Source organism: Tachyglossus aculeatus, chromosome 11 (assembly GCF_015852505.1).
Source record: "Tachyglossus aculeatus isolate mTacAcu1 chromosome 11, mTacAcu1.pri, whole genome shotgun sequence".
Classification (NCBI taxonomy): domain Eukaryota; kingdom Metazoa; phylum Chordata; class Mammalia; order Monotremata; family Tachyglossidae; genus Tachyglossus; species Tachyglossus aculeatus.
Genome location: NC_052076.1, coordinates 65767920 through 65785588, shown reverse-complemented (window position 1 = coordinate 65785588; position 17669 = coordinate 65767920). Strand labels below are relative to the sequence as shown.

Sequence of the window (17669 nt, the reverse complement as noted above, 5' to 3'; positions counted from 1 at the left end):
ATCCTAAAGATAACTGTCAGATGTATAAGGTGCTTGCTATGTGCTAAGTGCTGGGGTAGGTACAAGATAATCAGGTTGGACACAGTCTCTATCCCACATGAGGCTCATAGTCTGAGTAGGAGGGAGAACAAGTATTGAATCTCCAGTTTCCAGATGATGGAAGTGAGACACAGAGAAGTCAAGTGGATTGCCCACCAGGCAAATGGGATTGAAACCCAGGTAGGTGCTCTGACCCCCCTCAGCCAGTGCTTTTTCCAGTCAGGATTAGAACTTTCATTCATTCAATTAATCAAATTTATTGAGTACTTACCGAGTGTAAGGAACTATACTAAGCGCTTGGGAGAGTACAGTATAAAAATGTATGGACATTCCCTGCCCACAACAAGCTTAAAGCCTAGAGGGGGAGACGGTCATTTATTCATTCATACATACCCTGCCCACAACAAGCGTAAAGCCTAGAGGGGGAGACAGCCTAGAGGGGGAGAATGACAATTCATTCATTCAATCATATGTATTGAGCACTTACTGTGTGCGGAGCACCGTACTAAGTGCTTGGAAGGTACAATTCGGCAACACTATGTATGTTAAGTGCTGTGGGGATGGGATGGGGGATGAATAAAGGGAGCAAGTTAGGGCGACTCAGGAGGGAGTGGGAAAAGAGTAAAGGAAGATTTAATCAGGGAAGGCGTCTTGGAGGAGAGGTGCCTTCAATTAGGCTTTGAAGTTGGGGAGAGTCATTGTCTCTTGGATATGAGAAGGGACGGCGTTCCAGGCCAGAGGCAGGACGTAGGCAAGGGGCTGGCGGAGAGAAGCAAGAAGCAAGATCTCCTCAAAAATCTCCAGTGGCTACCAATCAATCTGCGCATCAGGCAGAAACTCCTCACCCTGGGCTTCAAGGCTGTCCATCCCCTCGCCCCCTCCTACCTCACCTCCCTTCTCTCCTTCTCCAGCCCAGCCCACACCCTCCGCTCCTCCGCCGCTAATCTCCTCACCGTACCTCGTTCTCGCCTGTCCCGCCATCGACCCCCGGCCCACGTCATCCCCCGGGCCTGGAATGCGCTCCCTCTGCCCATCCGCCAAGCTAGCTCTCTTCCTCCCTTCAAGGCCCTATTGAGAGCTCACCTCCTCCAGGAGGCCTTCCCAGACTGAGCCCCTTCCTTCCTCTCCCCCTCGTCCCCCTCTCCATCCCCCCTTCTTACCTCCTTCCCTTCCCCACAGCACCTGTATATATGTATATATGTTTGTACATATTTATTACTCTATTTATTTTACTTGTACGTATCTATTCTATTTATTTTATTTTGTTAGTATGTTTGGTTTTGTTCTCTGTCTCCCCCTTTTAGACTGTGAGCCCACTGTTGGGTAGGGACTGTCTCTATATGTTGCCAATTTGTACTTCCCAAGCGCTTCGTACAGTGCTCTGCACATAGTAAGCGCTCAATAAATGCAATTGATGATGATGATCCTCTGCCCATGCCAGACTGTGCTCCTTCCACTAGGCCACACTGCTCCTCTTTATCTCATTCGCTGGCTGTTGGAGGTTTTTTCAGACCAGGCTGGTGCCCTGGGAAGAAAGAGTTGTTTCCCCAGAGGGGCATCATGGGCCAACGGCCCCCAAAGGGGCTGCTTGGAGTGGGGGTGGAACCTGGCTGTCAGGCAGGATGGACCTCCATCCTGTGACTCGGTGGCATCATGCCCCACATGGTCACAGGATTTGCTCTGGAGGCTCTTTGGAAGTTTCCGGGCTCGGGCCTCGGTCCTCCGCGGTGTAACCGGAGCTGCGCTGTTGAGTCTGGACGTCACTGCCACTGCCACCATCGGGGAAAGGGGAGCGTCAGTGAGGGTCACTTTACCGACACATCTGTATTTAGCTTTCTTCCCCCTGCAGGGCTGGGGGCTGAGGGGGCTGGGTGCCTGGTCCCAGGCTCCGGGCCAAATTTCTTACAGCCAGGTCCAGTGAGATCAACTGTGGTTAAATAGGCAGCATGGCCTAGTGGATAGAGCACGGGCCTGGATGTTAGAAGGATCTGGGTTTTAATCCTAGCTCCACCACTTAATAATAATAATAATGATGGTATTTGTTAAGCGCTTACTGTGTGCAAAGCACTGTTCTGAGCACTGGGGAGGTTACAAAGTGATCAGGTTGTCCCACGTAGGGCTCACAGTTTTAATCCCCATTTTACAGGTGAGGTAACCGAGGCACAGAGAAGTTAAGTGACTTGCCCAAAGTCCCACAGCTGACAGTTGGCGGAACAGGGATTTGAACCCATGACCTCTGACTCCAAAGCCCGGGCTCTTTCTGCTGAGCCATGCTACTTCTCCACTGTGTGACTTTGGTCAAGTAACTTCACTTCTCTGGGCCCCAGCTTCCTCATCTGTAAAATGGGGATTGAGGCTGAGAGCCCCACATGGACTGTGTCCAACCCGATTAGCTGGTATCTACACCAGCGCTTAGTAGTGCCTGCCACATAGTAAGCGCTTAATAAATACTATAAAAAATAAAGACAAACAGACCCGTGGAGGATTGTCTTCTGTTTCAATGCGAGGGCTTGAAAAATTTCTGCAGATGGTTGGGCTTGACACCAAAGTAGTCCAAGGGTGGCTCGCTTCAGCTTTCCTGGGCTTGTGAAGTACTGTACACAGGCAACTTGGTGGCTAGTTCTCTGCCCCTCTGAAGGAAGAAGAAGTAGGCCCAAGGAAGAGGAAAATTGATTTAATGAAGATTGAGAGAGATCCTGAGGATCTCACTTTCTCTCTCTCTCCCCCTCCTTCTCTCTCAGTGTCTCTCAGAGTAATGCATCTGGTTCTTATCTGTTTTTGTTTCTCATGCATTGCCCCAGTAATTTCTCTCTGAAATTTGGGTTGAGTGGCAAGGGTGGCCCCTTAAGAGTAAACGGCAGATTGTAGCCTTCTAATGTCATCACCAGGGACAACAGGGACCTGAATACCAATTCTAGAGAGAAAGAGGAAGTGCTGCCAAATAGAAGACCAAGGACAAAGTTTGAGCAGCCAAACAGAGCCAGACACAGGATCATTTGTTCAGCAAATAATTTAATCCTTAAGCAGCGTGGCTCAGTGGAAAGAGCACGGGCTTGGGAGTCAGAGGTCGTGGATTCTAATCCTGGCTCCATCACTTGTCAGCTGTGTGACTTTGGGCAAGTCACTTAACTTCTCTGGGCCTCAGTTACCTCATCTGGAAAACGGGGAATAAGATTATGAGCCCCACATGGGACATCCCCCCACCACCGCTTAGAACAGTGCTTTGCACGTAGTATGCACTTAACAAATATCATTATTATTGTTATTAATGAGTTGTGCTCGTCATTAAACCTGCGTGGATTGATTTGCTTATCCGAAGCATCACGCCACTCCATTTCCCCAACTACAAAAGAGAAGCAGTGGAAGGACCTGGGTTCTTCTTCTGTTCCCGTCACTTGCTGCTATGTGATCTTAGGCAAGTACTTCACTTCCCTGTGCCTCAGTTACCTCATCTGTGAAACAGGGATTTAGACAGTGAGCCTCATGGGGGCCATGGACTGTGTCCAACCTGATTAGATTTTGTAACGATAATAATTCTAGTACTTAAGCATTTACCAGGTGCCAGGCACCGTATTAAGTGCTGTATCTACTCCAGCGCTTAGTACAGTACCTGGCACATAGAGCTTAATAAAGAGCATAGAAAAAAAATTCAAAGACAGTCGTGTGATTAAATCTAGACCAATCAACGGCGGGTTAGGGCTATTGTGAATGGGTCTCGGGATGTAGGGGGTGGGGAGACCTCGCTAGAACTTTGTGTCTTCTGCCGAGGCTGTTTGACAAGCAGACTCCTTGACAGCAACTCCTATCAGCAGCGCAGGAAGTAGGCTACAGGGAAACAGATAACACCCAACTCCACCGATTAAAAAAAAAAGTGCAACACTCGGAATGCCTAGCGTGGGGCTCGATAAGAGGCTTATCTCTCTGGCTGAATTCTCCTGCGCAACCCAACCGGGCTCTGCTGCCTCATTCCAAAAACTCCAGGTTCTCCGGGCGGTGGCGGTCATCGGGGCAAAATAAATATCCCACATCACCGCGGCAGGAATGAGAACTTTGTACCGGACATCGGCCATGCACCTGAGCCCAGGGAGACCCCCGGGATCTGATTACGCACAGAGGTTCACGGTAAGGGCAGCTTTTCCCCCCCTCCCCCAGTCTGGTCGAAAGACTCTGCGTGAGGGAAAGCCAATCTAAATCACTGCCCTCTGAAACTTGGCTGCCCGTCTTCTCTCCGCTCCCTCCCTGGGCCATCCTGTTAGGGCAAGGGAGAGCCAGGAGAATGACCTCTGACCTTGCTTTAGAGCATCATCTCGGGCATCTCGCTGGGTTCTGCTTGGAGTTCCTAAAGTAGTCGGGACGGGCGAGCGGCGTGGAGCCAGATTTGCTGAGGGGAGTGTATCGGAGGGGGAGGCGAGGGGTGGTGAGCATGAGCGGGAGGAGAGAGTGAGGTCCTCTGCAGGTTCTCCTGTCTCTACAGGCTGAACTCCCTGGGTGCTGTGGGATATTGGCTAATGAGGCTCCCACTCGTCTGCTTGGGGGACTTTGGAATTCCAGGTGTGCAGCTCAGAGGAGCGAGCCCTTGAATGCACATCGGTATCAGTCAATCATATTTATTGAACACTCTCTGTGTGCAGAACACTGTATTAGGCACTTGGGAGAGTGCGATATAACAATAGACACATTCCCTTCCCACAATGAGCTTGTAGTCAAGACAGACATTAATATAAATAAAATACAGGTATGTACGTAAGTTCTGTGGGGCTGGGTGGAGGGAGATGAATAAAGGGAGCAAGTCAGGGTGACACAGAAGGGAGCGGGAGAAGAGGAAAGGAGGGCTTAGAGAAGGCCTCTTGGAGGAAATGTTTCTTCAGTAAGACTTCGAAGAGGGGGACAGTAATTGTCTGTTGGATGTGAGGAGGGAGAGCTTTCCAGGCCAGAGGTAGGACATGGGGGAGAGGTTGGTGGTGAGACAGATGAGATAGAGTGAGGTTAGCATTAGGGGAGTGAAGTGTGAGGGCTGAGTTTTCTCGGTTCAGGTAATGATAATTGTGGCATTTAAGCGCTTGCCATATGTGCTGAACACTGAACTAAACGGTGGGGTAGAAAGATAACCACCCCTGGTCCAGCCCCTAGTCCACATAAGGGTCATAGTCTAAGTAGGAGAGAGAACAGGTATTGAATCAAGCGCTTAGTACAGTGCTCTGCACACAGTAAGCGCTCAATAAATGCGATTGAATGAGTCCCCATTGTACAGATGGCGAAGCGGAGGCACAAAGAAGTTGTGACTTGGTCAATAATAATAATAATGATGATGGCATTATTATATGCAAAGCACTGGGTAGGATACAAGGTGATCAGTTTGTTCCACATGGGGCTCACAGTCTTAATCCCCACTTTACAGATGAGGTAACTGAGGCACAGAGAAGTGAAGTGACTTGCCCGAGGTCACACAGCTGACAGTTGGCGGAGCCGGGATTTGAACCCATGACCTCTGACTCCCAAGCCTGGGCTCTTTCCATTGAGCCACGCTGCTTCTCTGCTACAGAGCAGGTGAGGCAGAACAGTAGAGCCACGATTAGAACCTGAAGCAGCGTGGCCATGTAGGTAGGGCCTGGCAGTCCAAAGAACCTGTGTTCCAATTCCGCTCCACCACTTGTCTGCTGTGTGACCTTGGGCAAGTCACCTCAATTCTCTGTGCTTCTGTTACCACATCTAGAAAATGGGGATTAAGACTGAGACTGCTATGTAATAAAAATAATGGTATTTGTTAAGCGCTTACTATGTGCCGAGCTCTGTTCTAAGTGCTATGTGTGACAGGGACTGTGAGCAACCATATTAACTTGCATCTACACCAACACTAAATACCGTAGAAAAAAAAAATCAGGTCTTCTGACTCCCAAGCCTGTACTTTTTCCATTAGGGCGAGCAGCCTGTCGACAAATCTCTGGGGTACAGCTTGGAGGTTGGAGGTGGTGAAGTGGTCTGGATTCATTTACTTTCCCAAAGCAGAACAAGAACCAGGCTTGGTTTATAGAAGAGATGGTTGGTGCTGGTTTTCAGGGCAGGCGGGCAAATGTCAACCTTGTTGCTAGGCAATTTTTCATGATTTATTTCTTGTCAAGTGAACGAGCTCTGGAAATCTCTCCCATATGATAATGATATTTATTAACGCTGGCTGTGTGTGAAAGTGCTGGGGTAGATAGAAGTTAATCAGAGCAGACACGGTCCCCGTGTGAGTGCTCACCGTCTAAGAGGTAGGACGAGGGACTATCTTAACCCCATTGTGCAGGTGAGGAAACTGAGGCCCAGAGAGATGAAGTGAGTTGCCAGAGGTCACGCAGCAGGGGGGTGGCTGGGACCAAAACTTGGGTCTTCTGACCTACATCTTCTCCACTGGGCCACTGGCTCACATAAGAACTACAGCCCAATAGCTAAGCATATCGAAGTATCTGCGTTCATAAAGCTGTCTCTTGTATTTAAAGTTGATGCTGTTCACAGTAGAAGGCTTTCCATCAGTCAGTCAATCATTTGTATTTATTGAGCGCTCACTGTATGCAGAGCACTATACTAAGCGCTTGGGAGAGTACCATATAACACAGTTGGTAGACACGTTCCCTAGCCACAAAGAGCTTAAAGTCTAGAGGGGAAGACGGACTTGGACGTAAATTAATGAATTATGGATATGTACGTATGTGCTGTGGGACTGAGGGACAGGTGAATGAAGGGAGCAAATCAGAGAGATGCAGAAGGGAGTGGGAAAAGAAGAAATGATGGCTTAGTCAGAGAAGGCCTCCTGGAAGAGATGTGCCTTCAGTAAGGCTTTGAAGCAGGGGAGAGTAATTGTCGGACAGATATGAAGGAGGGAGGGCATTCCAGGCCAGAGGCAGGATGTGAGTGAAAGGTTGACAGTGAGATAGTCAGGTAGGTTGGCATTAAAGAAGAAAAGTTAGTGGGCTGGGTTGTAATAACAAAATGTTTTTTGTTTTTTTGGCTTCTGTCTTTGGAGAAGGATCTGCAGATGAGTTGGCACAGGGAGCGTGGAGTGAAACTGTGCTGAGTGCTTTGTTAATTGTACCGCTACAGAACAGGTGCTCTGAGTGCAAATATCCGCACTTCTGACCTGATCGTCCACATCTAACTCATCTTGGTCTGCATCTCTGGATGAGAGGCACATCTTTTTTTCCATAGAAAAATATCGACATGTATGTTCAGTTTCATAAAACTGAAAACATAAAAGTCTCCCCCTTTTAGACTGTGAGCCCACTGTTGGGTAGGGACTGTCTCTATATGTTGCCAACTTGTACTTCCCAAGCGCTTAGTGCAGTGCTCTGCACACAGTAAGCGCTCAATAAATGCGATTGATTGATTGATTGATTAATAGGAGAGCAACAAGGTAAGGTAGGAGGGGGCAAGGTGATTGAGTGAAGGGGTGGCTTAGAAGATTGATGCCTGACTGTCAGACCCTTCTGCGCCACGTGACCATGGTGACTGTCCTTTGGCCTCTGGTTGCAACCATCATTTTCAGGGTCTGGTCTTGTTTCGGAATCTGCTCCTTCAATTCCCGCTAGTTTGAAGCTTCTTCTGAAAAGAGACCACTACCGGCATGTGTGCAGTCCCAGGGTGGAGGTTGGGGGAGGAGAGGGGTATCCTCCGGGTCAGGAGCAAGGAATGGTCAACTCCCTTCTTCTCCCTGATAGACCTCAGGCCCTCAACATCAGTGACTACTGCTGAATCAGCCTCTCCTCTCTCCAGTTTATAAGTCACTCTGTTGCCCAGATGATTTTTCTAAAAAAAAATATTCTGCACACATCTCTCTCCTCCTCCAAAACCTCTGACTGTGGTCTATCCGTCTCTGTATCAAACTGAAACTCCTCATTTTCGGCTTTAAAATACTCAATCAGCTCATCCTACCCCTCGCTCCTCTCCCTCTACAACCCAACCCACACCCTACGCTCCTTTCACACCAACCTACTCACTGTACCTCTATCTCATCTCTCTCACTTTTGACCCCTTGCTCATATCCCCACTCCCACTTGGAATTCCCTCTCCCATCCTATCGACAGACCAGCTTTCTCCCCGTTTTCAAAATCTTACTAAAATCACGTCTCCTCCATGAAGCCTTCCCTGACTAACCTCTCATCTCACCTCCCTTTTCTCCCTCCTTTCTGCATCACCCCTGCACTTAAGACCATATTCCCAAGCACTTCGGTGCTCACCCCACCCCAGCCCCATAGCACTTATGTTCATATCCTTAAACTCTGCTGCTTCCCTAGTCTGTAATTTATTTTACTCCCGTCTTTTTCGATGGTACTTGTTGAGCGCTTACTGTGTGTCAGATGCTGCACTAAACTCTGGAGTGGATACAAGCAAATTGAATTGGACCCAATCCCTGTCCCATGTGGGGTTGACAGTCTCAATCCCCATTTCACGGGGGAAGTAGCTGAGGCACAGAGAAGTGAAGTGACTTGCCCAAGGTCACACAGCAGACAAGTGGTGGAACTGGGATTAGAAGTCAGGTCCTTCTGACTCTCGGGCCCACGATCTATCCACTCCATCATGCTGCTTCTAGAGAAACCCTGTTGGCGATGGAAGTCTGGGAATGCCGCTCTGCTTCTGGGGAACAATAATTGATCAATCGGCATTTATTGGGTGCTTATTATGTGCAGAGCACTGTACTAAGCACTTGGGAGAGTACAATACAACAGAATTAGCAGAAACGCTCCCTGCCCATAATGAGCTTACAGTCTAGAGGGGGAGAGAGACGCTAAAACGAATAAATAATTTATTTATTTTATATTTTATTAAATTTATTTACACAGCCACATACCGAGAGAGAAATGTCCGCCTTATTCCACTCGAGGGAAAGATCGGGTCCTGACAAAGGTGGCTTCCTGACTCCCAGTGATCTCTATTTGCCACTCAAATAGCCCTGCCAAGGGTTTGACTGATCTCGATGTCTTTAACGAACACCATCCGGTCAGTCACAACTGCTGGGACATGAGGGTCCTATTACTACAGGTGAATGTGTGTATTGAGGTGCATAAACTCATAGTGGCCAGGCAACGGGTCTACTAATTCAGTTGTGTTCATTTATTCGTGTTTGTTTAGTGCTTACAGTGTGCAAAACACTGTACCTAGCGCTTGGAAGAGTACAATAGAACATTCCCTGCCCACAATGAGCTTACAGTCTAGAGGGGGAGACAGATGTTAATATAAATAAATTACAGCTATTACTCTCAAGTGCTTAGTATAGTTTTCTAGACTGTAAGCGTATTATGGGCAGAGACTGTGTCTGTTCTATTGTACTCTCCCAAGCACTTAGTACAGTGCTGTGCACACAGCGCTCAATAAATACGATTAAATGAATGAAAGTAGATGCTCAATATACACCTTGGACAGCAAAGCAAACAGTCCTTGGGGATAGTGCTTAGTATAGTTTTCTAGACTGTAAGATTACTATGGGCAGAGACTGTGTCTGCTCTATTGTACTCTCCCAAGCACTTAGTACAGTGCTGTGCACACAGCGCTCAATAAATACGATTAAATGAATGAAAGTAGATGCTCAATATATACCTTGGACAGCAAAGCAAACAGTCCTTGGGGATATCAGCATGCTAGCCAGGGAAGGGCATTTATTTGGCTAGTTTTATAATGGACGGTCCATTTTTCAGCCGGTATGCCCATGGTCCTCCTGCTCTGACTGCGGCCACCGACTTCTGCGGCAAAGAAACAGTGCTTGCGTTCGGGAAGGCCTGGGCTCTGGAGCAAGCGGCAACTCTGTTCATTTGTTCATTCATTTATTTAATCATACTTATCGAGCACTAACTGTGTGCTGAGAACTGTACTAAGCACTTGGGAGAGAACAATATAACAATAAGCAGACACATTCCTTCCCCATAACGAACTTACAGTCTAGAGGAGGAGACAGACAATAATGTAAATGAATAAATTACAGCCATGTGCATAAATTACAAGTTTGATGAACTCAGGTGAACTTCCACAGAATGTTGTGCATGACATTGTTCTATGTTGCCTGCCCAGTGTGTCATATAGGATGTCACATGTGTCTTGAGTTCTGCTATCCATAAGAGGTACTTGGATGTTCCTCCGACACCTTAAAACCTAACATGTCCAAAACAGAACTCATGCATTCAATCGTATTTATTGAGCGCTTACTGTGTGCAGTGCACTGTACTAAGCACTTAATTCCTCATCTTCCCACCCAAACCCTGTCCTCCCCTTGACTTTCCTGTCACTGATCAGCACCGCCCTCCTTCCTGCCTCCCAAGCCAATAGCCTTAGCATTATTCTCCACTCATCCCTCTCATTCAACCCAAATATTCATTCTGTCACTAAATCCTGTCAGTTCAACTTTCACAGCCTCGCTAAAATCCACCCTTTCCTCTCCAACCAAACTGCTACCATGTTAATCCAAGCACTTATCCTATCCCACTCTGAGTACTGCATCAGCCTCCTTGCTGACCTCCCTGCCTCCTGTCTCTCCCCACTCCTTTTTTTTATGATAATGTTCAGTCCATGTTTTCCCACTCAAGAACCTCCAGTTCTTGGCTGCCCATCCACCTCCGCATCAAACAGAACCTCATCGGCTTTAAAGGACTCAGTCACTTTTGCCCCCTCTTACCTTTACTCGCTACTCTCCCACTACAATCCGCCTAGCACACTTTGCTCCTCTAATGCTAACCTCCTCACTGTACCTCGATCTTGTCTGTCTCATCGCCGACCTCTCGCCCACGTCCTGCCACTGGCCTGGAACGCCCTCCCTCTTCATATCCGGTAGACAACCGCTCTCCCTACCTTGAAAACTTTGTTGAAGATGCATCTCCGTCAAGAGGCCTCATTTCCTTTTCTCCCACTCCCTTCTGTGTCACCCTTGCATTTGGATTTGCTCCCTTTATTCACTGCCCCACGGCACTTATATACATATCCATAATATATTTATTTATATGAATGTTTGTCTCTCCCTCTAGACATGGAACATGCCTACCAACTCTATTATATTGTACTCTCCAACATGCTTAGTACAATGCTCAGCACACAGGAAACACTCGTTCAATATGATTGATTGATTGGACATCCATGGCCACTCCATTGCTATTCCAAGCACCACTGCTTCTCCCTCCCCCCCTCTGGATTATTTAAGAGAAGGTGAGGGGATGAGTCATTTTTTTTAATGGTATTTATTAAGTGCTTACTATGTGCCAGACACTGTACTAGGCACTGAGGTTGGACAGAGTCCCACATGGGACTCACAGTCTTAATCCCCATTTTCCAGATGAGGGAACTAAGGCACAGAAAAGTTGTGCTCCAGCGCAGTGCTTTGCACATAGTAAGCACTTAATAAATACCATTATTATTATTATTATTATTATTATTATTATTATTATTATTATGACTTGCCCAAAGTCACACAGCAAATGGCAGAGCTGGGATTGGAACCTAGGTCCTCCTGACTCCCAACCCTGTGCTCTATCCACTAGGCCACACTGCTTCTCCATTGAGAGATGTGGCCTCCAGTGTTCCATTAAACACCTCCATGAATGCACGGAGCACACATTCCCTCAAATTTGCAGCCTTCAACTTGGGCAGAAATCAGCCATTAGCATCAAACCCAATTTCTTGGCAATCTAGAAGTAGGTTGAAGGCCACAAAAGGTTCTGGGTTTTTACCAAGTTGCCTCCACCTGAGCAAATCAATCCATCAGTGCTAATGATTGAGCTGTTACTGTGTGCGGAGCACTGTATGAAGCACTTGAGAGAGTGCGACGCAACAGAGTTGGGAGATGCATTCCCTGTCCACAAGGAGCTTACAGTTTAGGAGGGGAGAGACAGATATTAAAATAAATTATGGATAAGTACGTAAGTGCTGTGAGGCTGAGGGTGGGGTGAATATCAAGTGCTTAGAGGGTGATGCAGAAGGGAGAGCGAGTAGCGAGTTATTGACTTTCAGGAGGGATCATTTCATCCATCACTTGCCTTCAGGCAGCCCAGAAGTGTTCCGTCCTGGATAAATGGGAATGTAGATTCCATGATAGACCTAGGAATTACCCACTCCAGTGTTAATACCCTGTTAGGGAGTTCTTCATTATGACTAACTAAATCTCCATTTCCTCTCAGCCTGTTCCCAATGGAGACAGTACACTATACTTCTGTGCCTCAGTGGAAAGAGCATGGGTTTTGGAGTCAGAGGACTCCAAATCCCACTCCGCCAATTGTCATTCATTCATTCAATCATATTTATTGAGTGCTTACTGTGTGCAGAGCACTGTACTAAGCGCTTGGGAAGTACAAGTCGGCAACATGTAGAGACGGTCCCTGCCCAACGGTGGGCTCACAGTCTTGAAAAACAAGTAGACAAGCACTAGCAGGATAGAGAAGCAGCGTGGCTCAGTGGAAAGAGGCCGGGCTTTGGAGTCAGAGGTCATGGGTTCAAATCCCGGCTCCGCCAATTGTCGGCTGTGTGACTTTGGGCAAGTCACTTTACTTCTCCGGGCCTCAGTTACCTCATCTGTAAAATGGGGATTAAGACTGTGAGCCCCCCGTGGGACAACCTGATCACCTTGTAACCTCCCCAGTGCTTAGAACAGTGCTTTGCACATAGTAAGTGCTTAATAAATGCCATCATTATTATTAGTATTATTAATCCTCTTGTACTTGAATACCATTAAATTGCCTTTATCCTTTTTCTTCTTGAGGCTAAGTAATACCCGTTCTTTGGAATATTCCTCCTTGGCCTTAGGTTCCAGCCTAATAATCTTCTCTGAAGCTCTCCCAAGTGTTCCATGGTCGTCTTAAGTTCTGGAGGCCAGGTCTGGATGGGATCATCCCTGTTCCCACATGTGGAACTCTTAGGGATCCTGCAACTGTTTGTTTTTAAAAACAGCGGTGTTCAGTTACTTTCTCACTCTGTTCATTTACCCAGCCTGAGAAAAGTAGACTTTCTTCCTGCTCATCTGTTCTGTTGTTATTGATAAGAGTAAGATCATACTCTTTATATCCAGTAACTATTTATTCACGACCCTCTCTAAGGGGCTTTACAGGATAATAATAATAATAATTGTGGTGTTTAAGTGCTTCCTATGTGCCAAGCTCTGCACTAAGCACTGTGGTAGATACAAGGTAATCAGGTCCCACATGGGGCTCACAGTCTAAGTAGGAGGTAAAGCAGGTATTGAATCCCCATTTTGCAGACGAGGGAACCGAGGCACAGAGAAATACAGGGTTCTGCACATAGTAAGTGCTCAGTAAATATGATTGAATGAATGAATGAGCGCAGTGATTGGCCCAAGCTTGCACAGCAGACACGTGGCAGAGCCAGGATTAGAACTCAGGTTTTCTGACTCCCAGACTTGTGATTTTTCCATTAGGCTACACTGTTTCTTGGTCCTAGCCTTGAAGGCACTGGTATACAAACAAGCTCCAGATTCCTAAGGCCGGAAGATGAACAAAATGGGAAATACAGAGGAAATTTCTTGAGTTAAATCTACCGAGTTAGTCAATCTTATTTATTGAGCACTTACTATGTGCAGAACACTGTACTAAATGCTTGGGAGAGTACACTATAACAATAAACAGACACATTCCCTGCCCACAACCAGCTTTCAGTCTAGAGCACAGCATTGGTAAGTGCCTATTATTGTATTTATTTTGTTAATGATGTGCATATAGCTTTAATTCTATTTGTTCTGACAACTTCGACACCTGTCCACATGTTTTGTTTTGCTGTCTGTCTCCCCCTTCTAAACTGTGAGCCCGTTGATGGGTAGGGACCGTCTCTATGTGTTGCCAACTTGTACTTCCCAAGTGCTTAGTACAGTGCTCTACACTCAGTAAGCGCTCAATAAATACAATTGAATGAATGCCTCCCTGAAAAGCTACCAGAAAAGTCTGCATTTTCTCCAAGGAATAGTTTTCATTGATTCAATCGTATTTATTGAGTACTTAATGTGTGCAGAGCACTGTACTAAGCAGAACTTAGGAGAGTATACAACAATAAACAGACACATTCCCTGCCCACAATGAGCCCACAGTCTAGAGGGAGGAGATAGATGCCAATATGAATAAATAAATTGCAGGTAGTACCACCGTCCCTCCTCGTTCTCAATTCTCTTATTCTGGGAAATGCAAACCATGAGGTCTGGGGGTTTGCTCTCTGGTCTTGGATGTGAGCCCACTGTTGGGTAGGGACTGTCTCTATATGTTGCCAGCTTGTACTTCCCAAGCGCTTAGTACAGTGCTCCGCACACGGTAAGCACTCAATAAATACGATTGATTGATTGGAATGTTTAGCCTGTCATCTTCTCATGTGCTCTGTGTGTCTTTGTGTGTGCCTGTGTCTGTCTACAGCTGGATCTTTGGGTTTGTAGATTACTATAGAACATATAAGATAATCGTTGTGGTGTTTATTAAGCATGTACTATGTGCCATAAACCATACTAAGCTCTGCGGTAGGTACAAGATCATCAGGTTGGACCCAGTCTCTGTCCTACATGGTGCTTACAGGCTACAGGGGAGGGAGAACAGGTATTTAGCATCCATTCTATAGGTGAGGAAACTGAGGCAGAGCTTAGTTAAATGACTTGCCCAAGGTGACAGAAGCAGGCAGGCGGCAGAGTTGTGATTAGTCCTTTAACTCCCAGGCCTGTAATCTTTCCACTAGACCATGTTGCCCCCTGCCATTTCACGCATAGGCTGAAGACATTCCAAGAAGTCATCTAGACCATCCCCTTGACCTCTGGGTGAGAAAGACCCTAAACAGTCTTGGGCTGGACTTTTTACTACTTGCAATTTCTGGCAGCTTGGGACTTTGGGACGCTGGAGTGGCAGGCGTGTTTGGGAATCTGGAAGAAATTGTTTAGATTGGTCAAAGGACAAAGTAGGACAAGAATCAATGCAAGCTGGTTTCTGTGCCAGGGTTCGCTTGATGGTAATCTCTCAATAAATAGGATTGATTGATTGGGCTGAAATCTTAACAAAATGCCATTGCTGAGGTGCCTGGGTAAGAAGCTGGCCAGAGACTGCCACTTGTCTGCTGTGGGACCTCGGGCAAGTCATTTCACTTCTCCATGCCTTAGTTCCCTCATCTGTAAAATGGGGATTAAGATTGTGAGCCCTATGAGGGACAGGGGCTGTGTCCAACCTGATTACCTTGAATTTACCCCTGCGCTTGACACATAGCAAGCGCTAGATTAATACCATCATTATTATTGTAATAAGTATTGCCATAAGAGAGATCAGGAACGGACTCTGTTTCCTCTGTTGGCGGTGACAGCCATGATCCAGGCCTGGAGGAGAGGAATGAGATTGCCCTGGATCACATTTCTGCAAAATATCATCATCATCAATCGTATTTATTGAGCGCTTACTATGTGCAGAGCACTGTACTAAGCACTTGGGAAGTACAAATTGGCAACATATAGAGACAGTCCCTACCCAACAGTGGGCTCACAGTCTAAAAGGGGGAGACAGAGAACAAAACCAAACATACTAACAAAATAAAATAAATAGAATAGTGCGAGCCTCATGTGGACTAGGGACTGTGTGCAACCTGATTAACATGTTAATTAACTTGGAGAGCAGTGGCCTAGTGGATAGAGCAAGGGCTTGGGAGTCGGAAGGATCTGGGTTCCAATTTCGGCTCCACCTCTTGTCTGCAATGTGACCTTGGGCAAGTCAATGAACTTCTCTGTACCTCAGTTACCTCATCTGTAAATTGGGGATTAAGACTGTGAGCCCCACATGGGACAGGGACTGTGTCCAACTGGAGTTGCTTAGTACAGTGCCTGGCACATAGTAAGAGCTTAACAAAATGTGTGCAAATTGATTAGCTGGAATCTACTTCAGTGCTGAGAACAGTGTTTGACACATAGTAAGCACTTAACAAATACCATTAAAAAAAAACAACTTGTATCTATCCCAGCTCTTAGAACAGTGCTTGACACATACCAAAGTAATAATAATAATATTTGCTTAACCAGTACCAAAATAATAAATAACAAATAATAACAATAAATAATAAAATGTGTTCAAATTGATTAGCTGGAATCTACTTCGGTGCTTAGAATGGTGTTTGACACATAGTAAGCATGTAACAAATACCATTAAAAAAAAACTTGCATCTATCCCAGCTCTTAGAACAGTGCTTGACACATACCAAAGTAATAATAATAATATTTGCTTAACCAATACCAAAATAATAAATAACAAATAATAACAATAAATAATAAAATGTGTTCAAATTGATTAGCTGGAATCTACTTCAGTGCTTAGAATGGTGTTTGACACATAGTAAGCACGTAACAAATACCATTAAAAAAAAACTTGCATCTATCCCAGCTCTTAGAACAGTGCTTGACACATACCAAAGTAATAATAATATTTGCTTAACAAATACCAAAATAATAAATAACAAATAATAACAATAAATAATAAAATGTGTTCAAATTGATTAGCTGGAATCTACCTCAGTGCTTAGAACAGTGTTTGACACATAGTAAGCACTTAACAAATACCATTAAAAAAAAAAACTTGTATCTATCCCAGCTCTTAGAACAGTGCTTGACACATACCAAAGTAATAATAATAATATTTGCTTAACAAATACCAAAATAATAAATAACAAATAATAACAATAAATAACAAAATGTGTTCAAATTGATTAGCTGGAATCTACCTCAGTGCTTAGAACAGTGTTTGACACATAGCACTTAACAAATACCATTAAAAAAACCCAACTTGTATCTATCCCAGCTCTTAGAACAGTGCTTGACACATACCAAAGTAATAATCATAATATTTGCTTAACAAATACCAAAATAATAAATAACAAATAATAACAATAAACAATAAAATGTGTTCAAATTGATTAGCTGGAATCTACCTCAGTGCTTAGAACAGTGTTTGACACATAGTATGCACTTAACAAATACCATTAAAAAAAAAAAGTATCTATCCCAGCTCTTAGAACAGTGCTTGACACATACCAAAGTAATAATAATAATAATATTTGCTTAACAAATGCCAAAATAATTAATAACAAATAATAACAATAAATAATAAATAACAAAATGTGTTCAAATTGATTAGCTGGAATCTACCTCAGTACTTAGAACAGTGTTTGACATATAGTAAGCACTTAACAAATACCATTTAAAAAAACAACTTGTATCTATCCCAGCTCTTAGAACAGTGCTTGACACATACCAAAGTAATAATAATAATAATATTTGCTTAACAAAAGCCAAAATAATTAATAACAAATAATAACAATAAATAATAAATAACAAAATGTGTTCAAATTGATTAGCTGGAATCTACCTCAGTGCTTAGAACAGTGTTTGACACATAGTAAGCACTTAACAAATACCATTTAAAAAAAAAACTTGTATCTATCCCAGCTCTTAGAACAGTGCTTGACACATACCAAAGTAATAATAATAATATTTGCTTAACAAATACCAAAATAATAAATAGCAAATAATAACAATAAATAATAAATAACAAAATATGTTCAAATTGATTAGTTGGAATCTACCTCAGTGCTTAGAACAGTGTTTGACATATAGTAAGCACTTAACAAATACCATTTAAAAAAAAAAACTTGTATCTATCCCAGCT

General features: G+C 44.8%; 1 protein-coding gene across 4 annotated transcripts in view; it reads left to right on the top strand.

Annotated features, from left to right (window-relative positions):
- MYLK3 (myosin light chain kinase 3) overlaps positions 1 to 17669 on the top strand; it is a 70146-nt gene that overhangs the window by 8496 nt on the left and 43981 nt on the right. The window contains exon 1 of one of the 4 annotated variants that reach the window (XM_038754599.1): positions 3983 to 4161. The exons of the other annotated variants lie outside the window; for them this stretch is intronic. Coding sequence (XP_038610527.1) covers positions 4081 to 4161 — 81 coding nt within the window. The 5' untranslated portion in view covers positions 3983 to 4080. Of the gene's footprint in view, positions 1 to 3982; positions 4162 to 17669 lie in introns of those variants that run through there. 4 annotated transcript variants of the gene reach the window in all.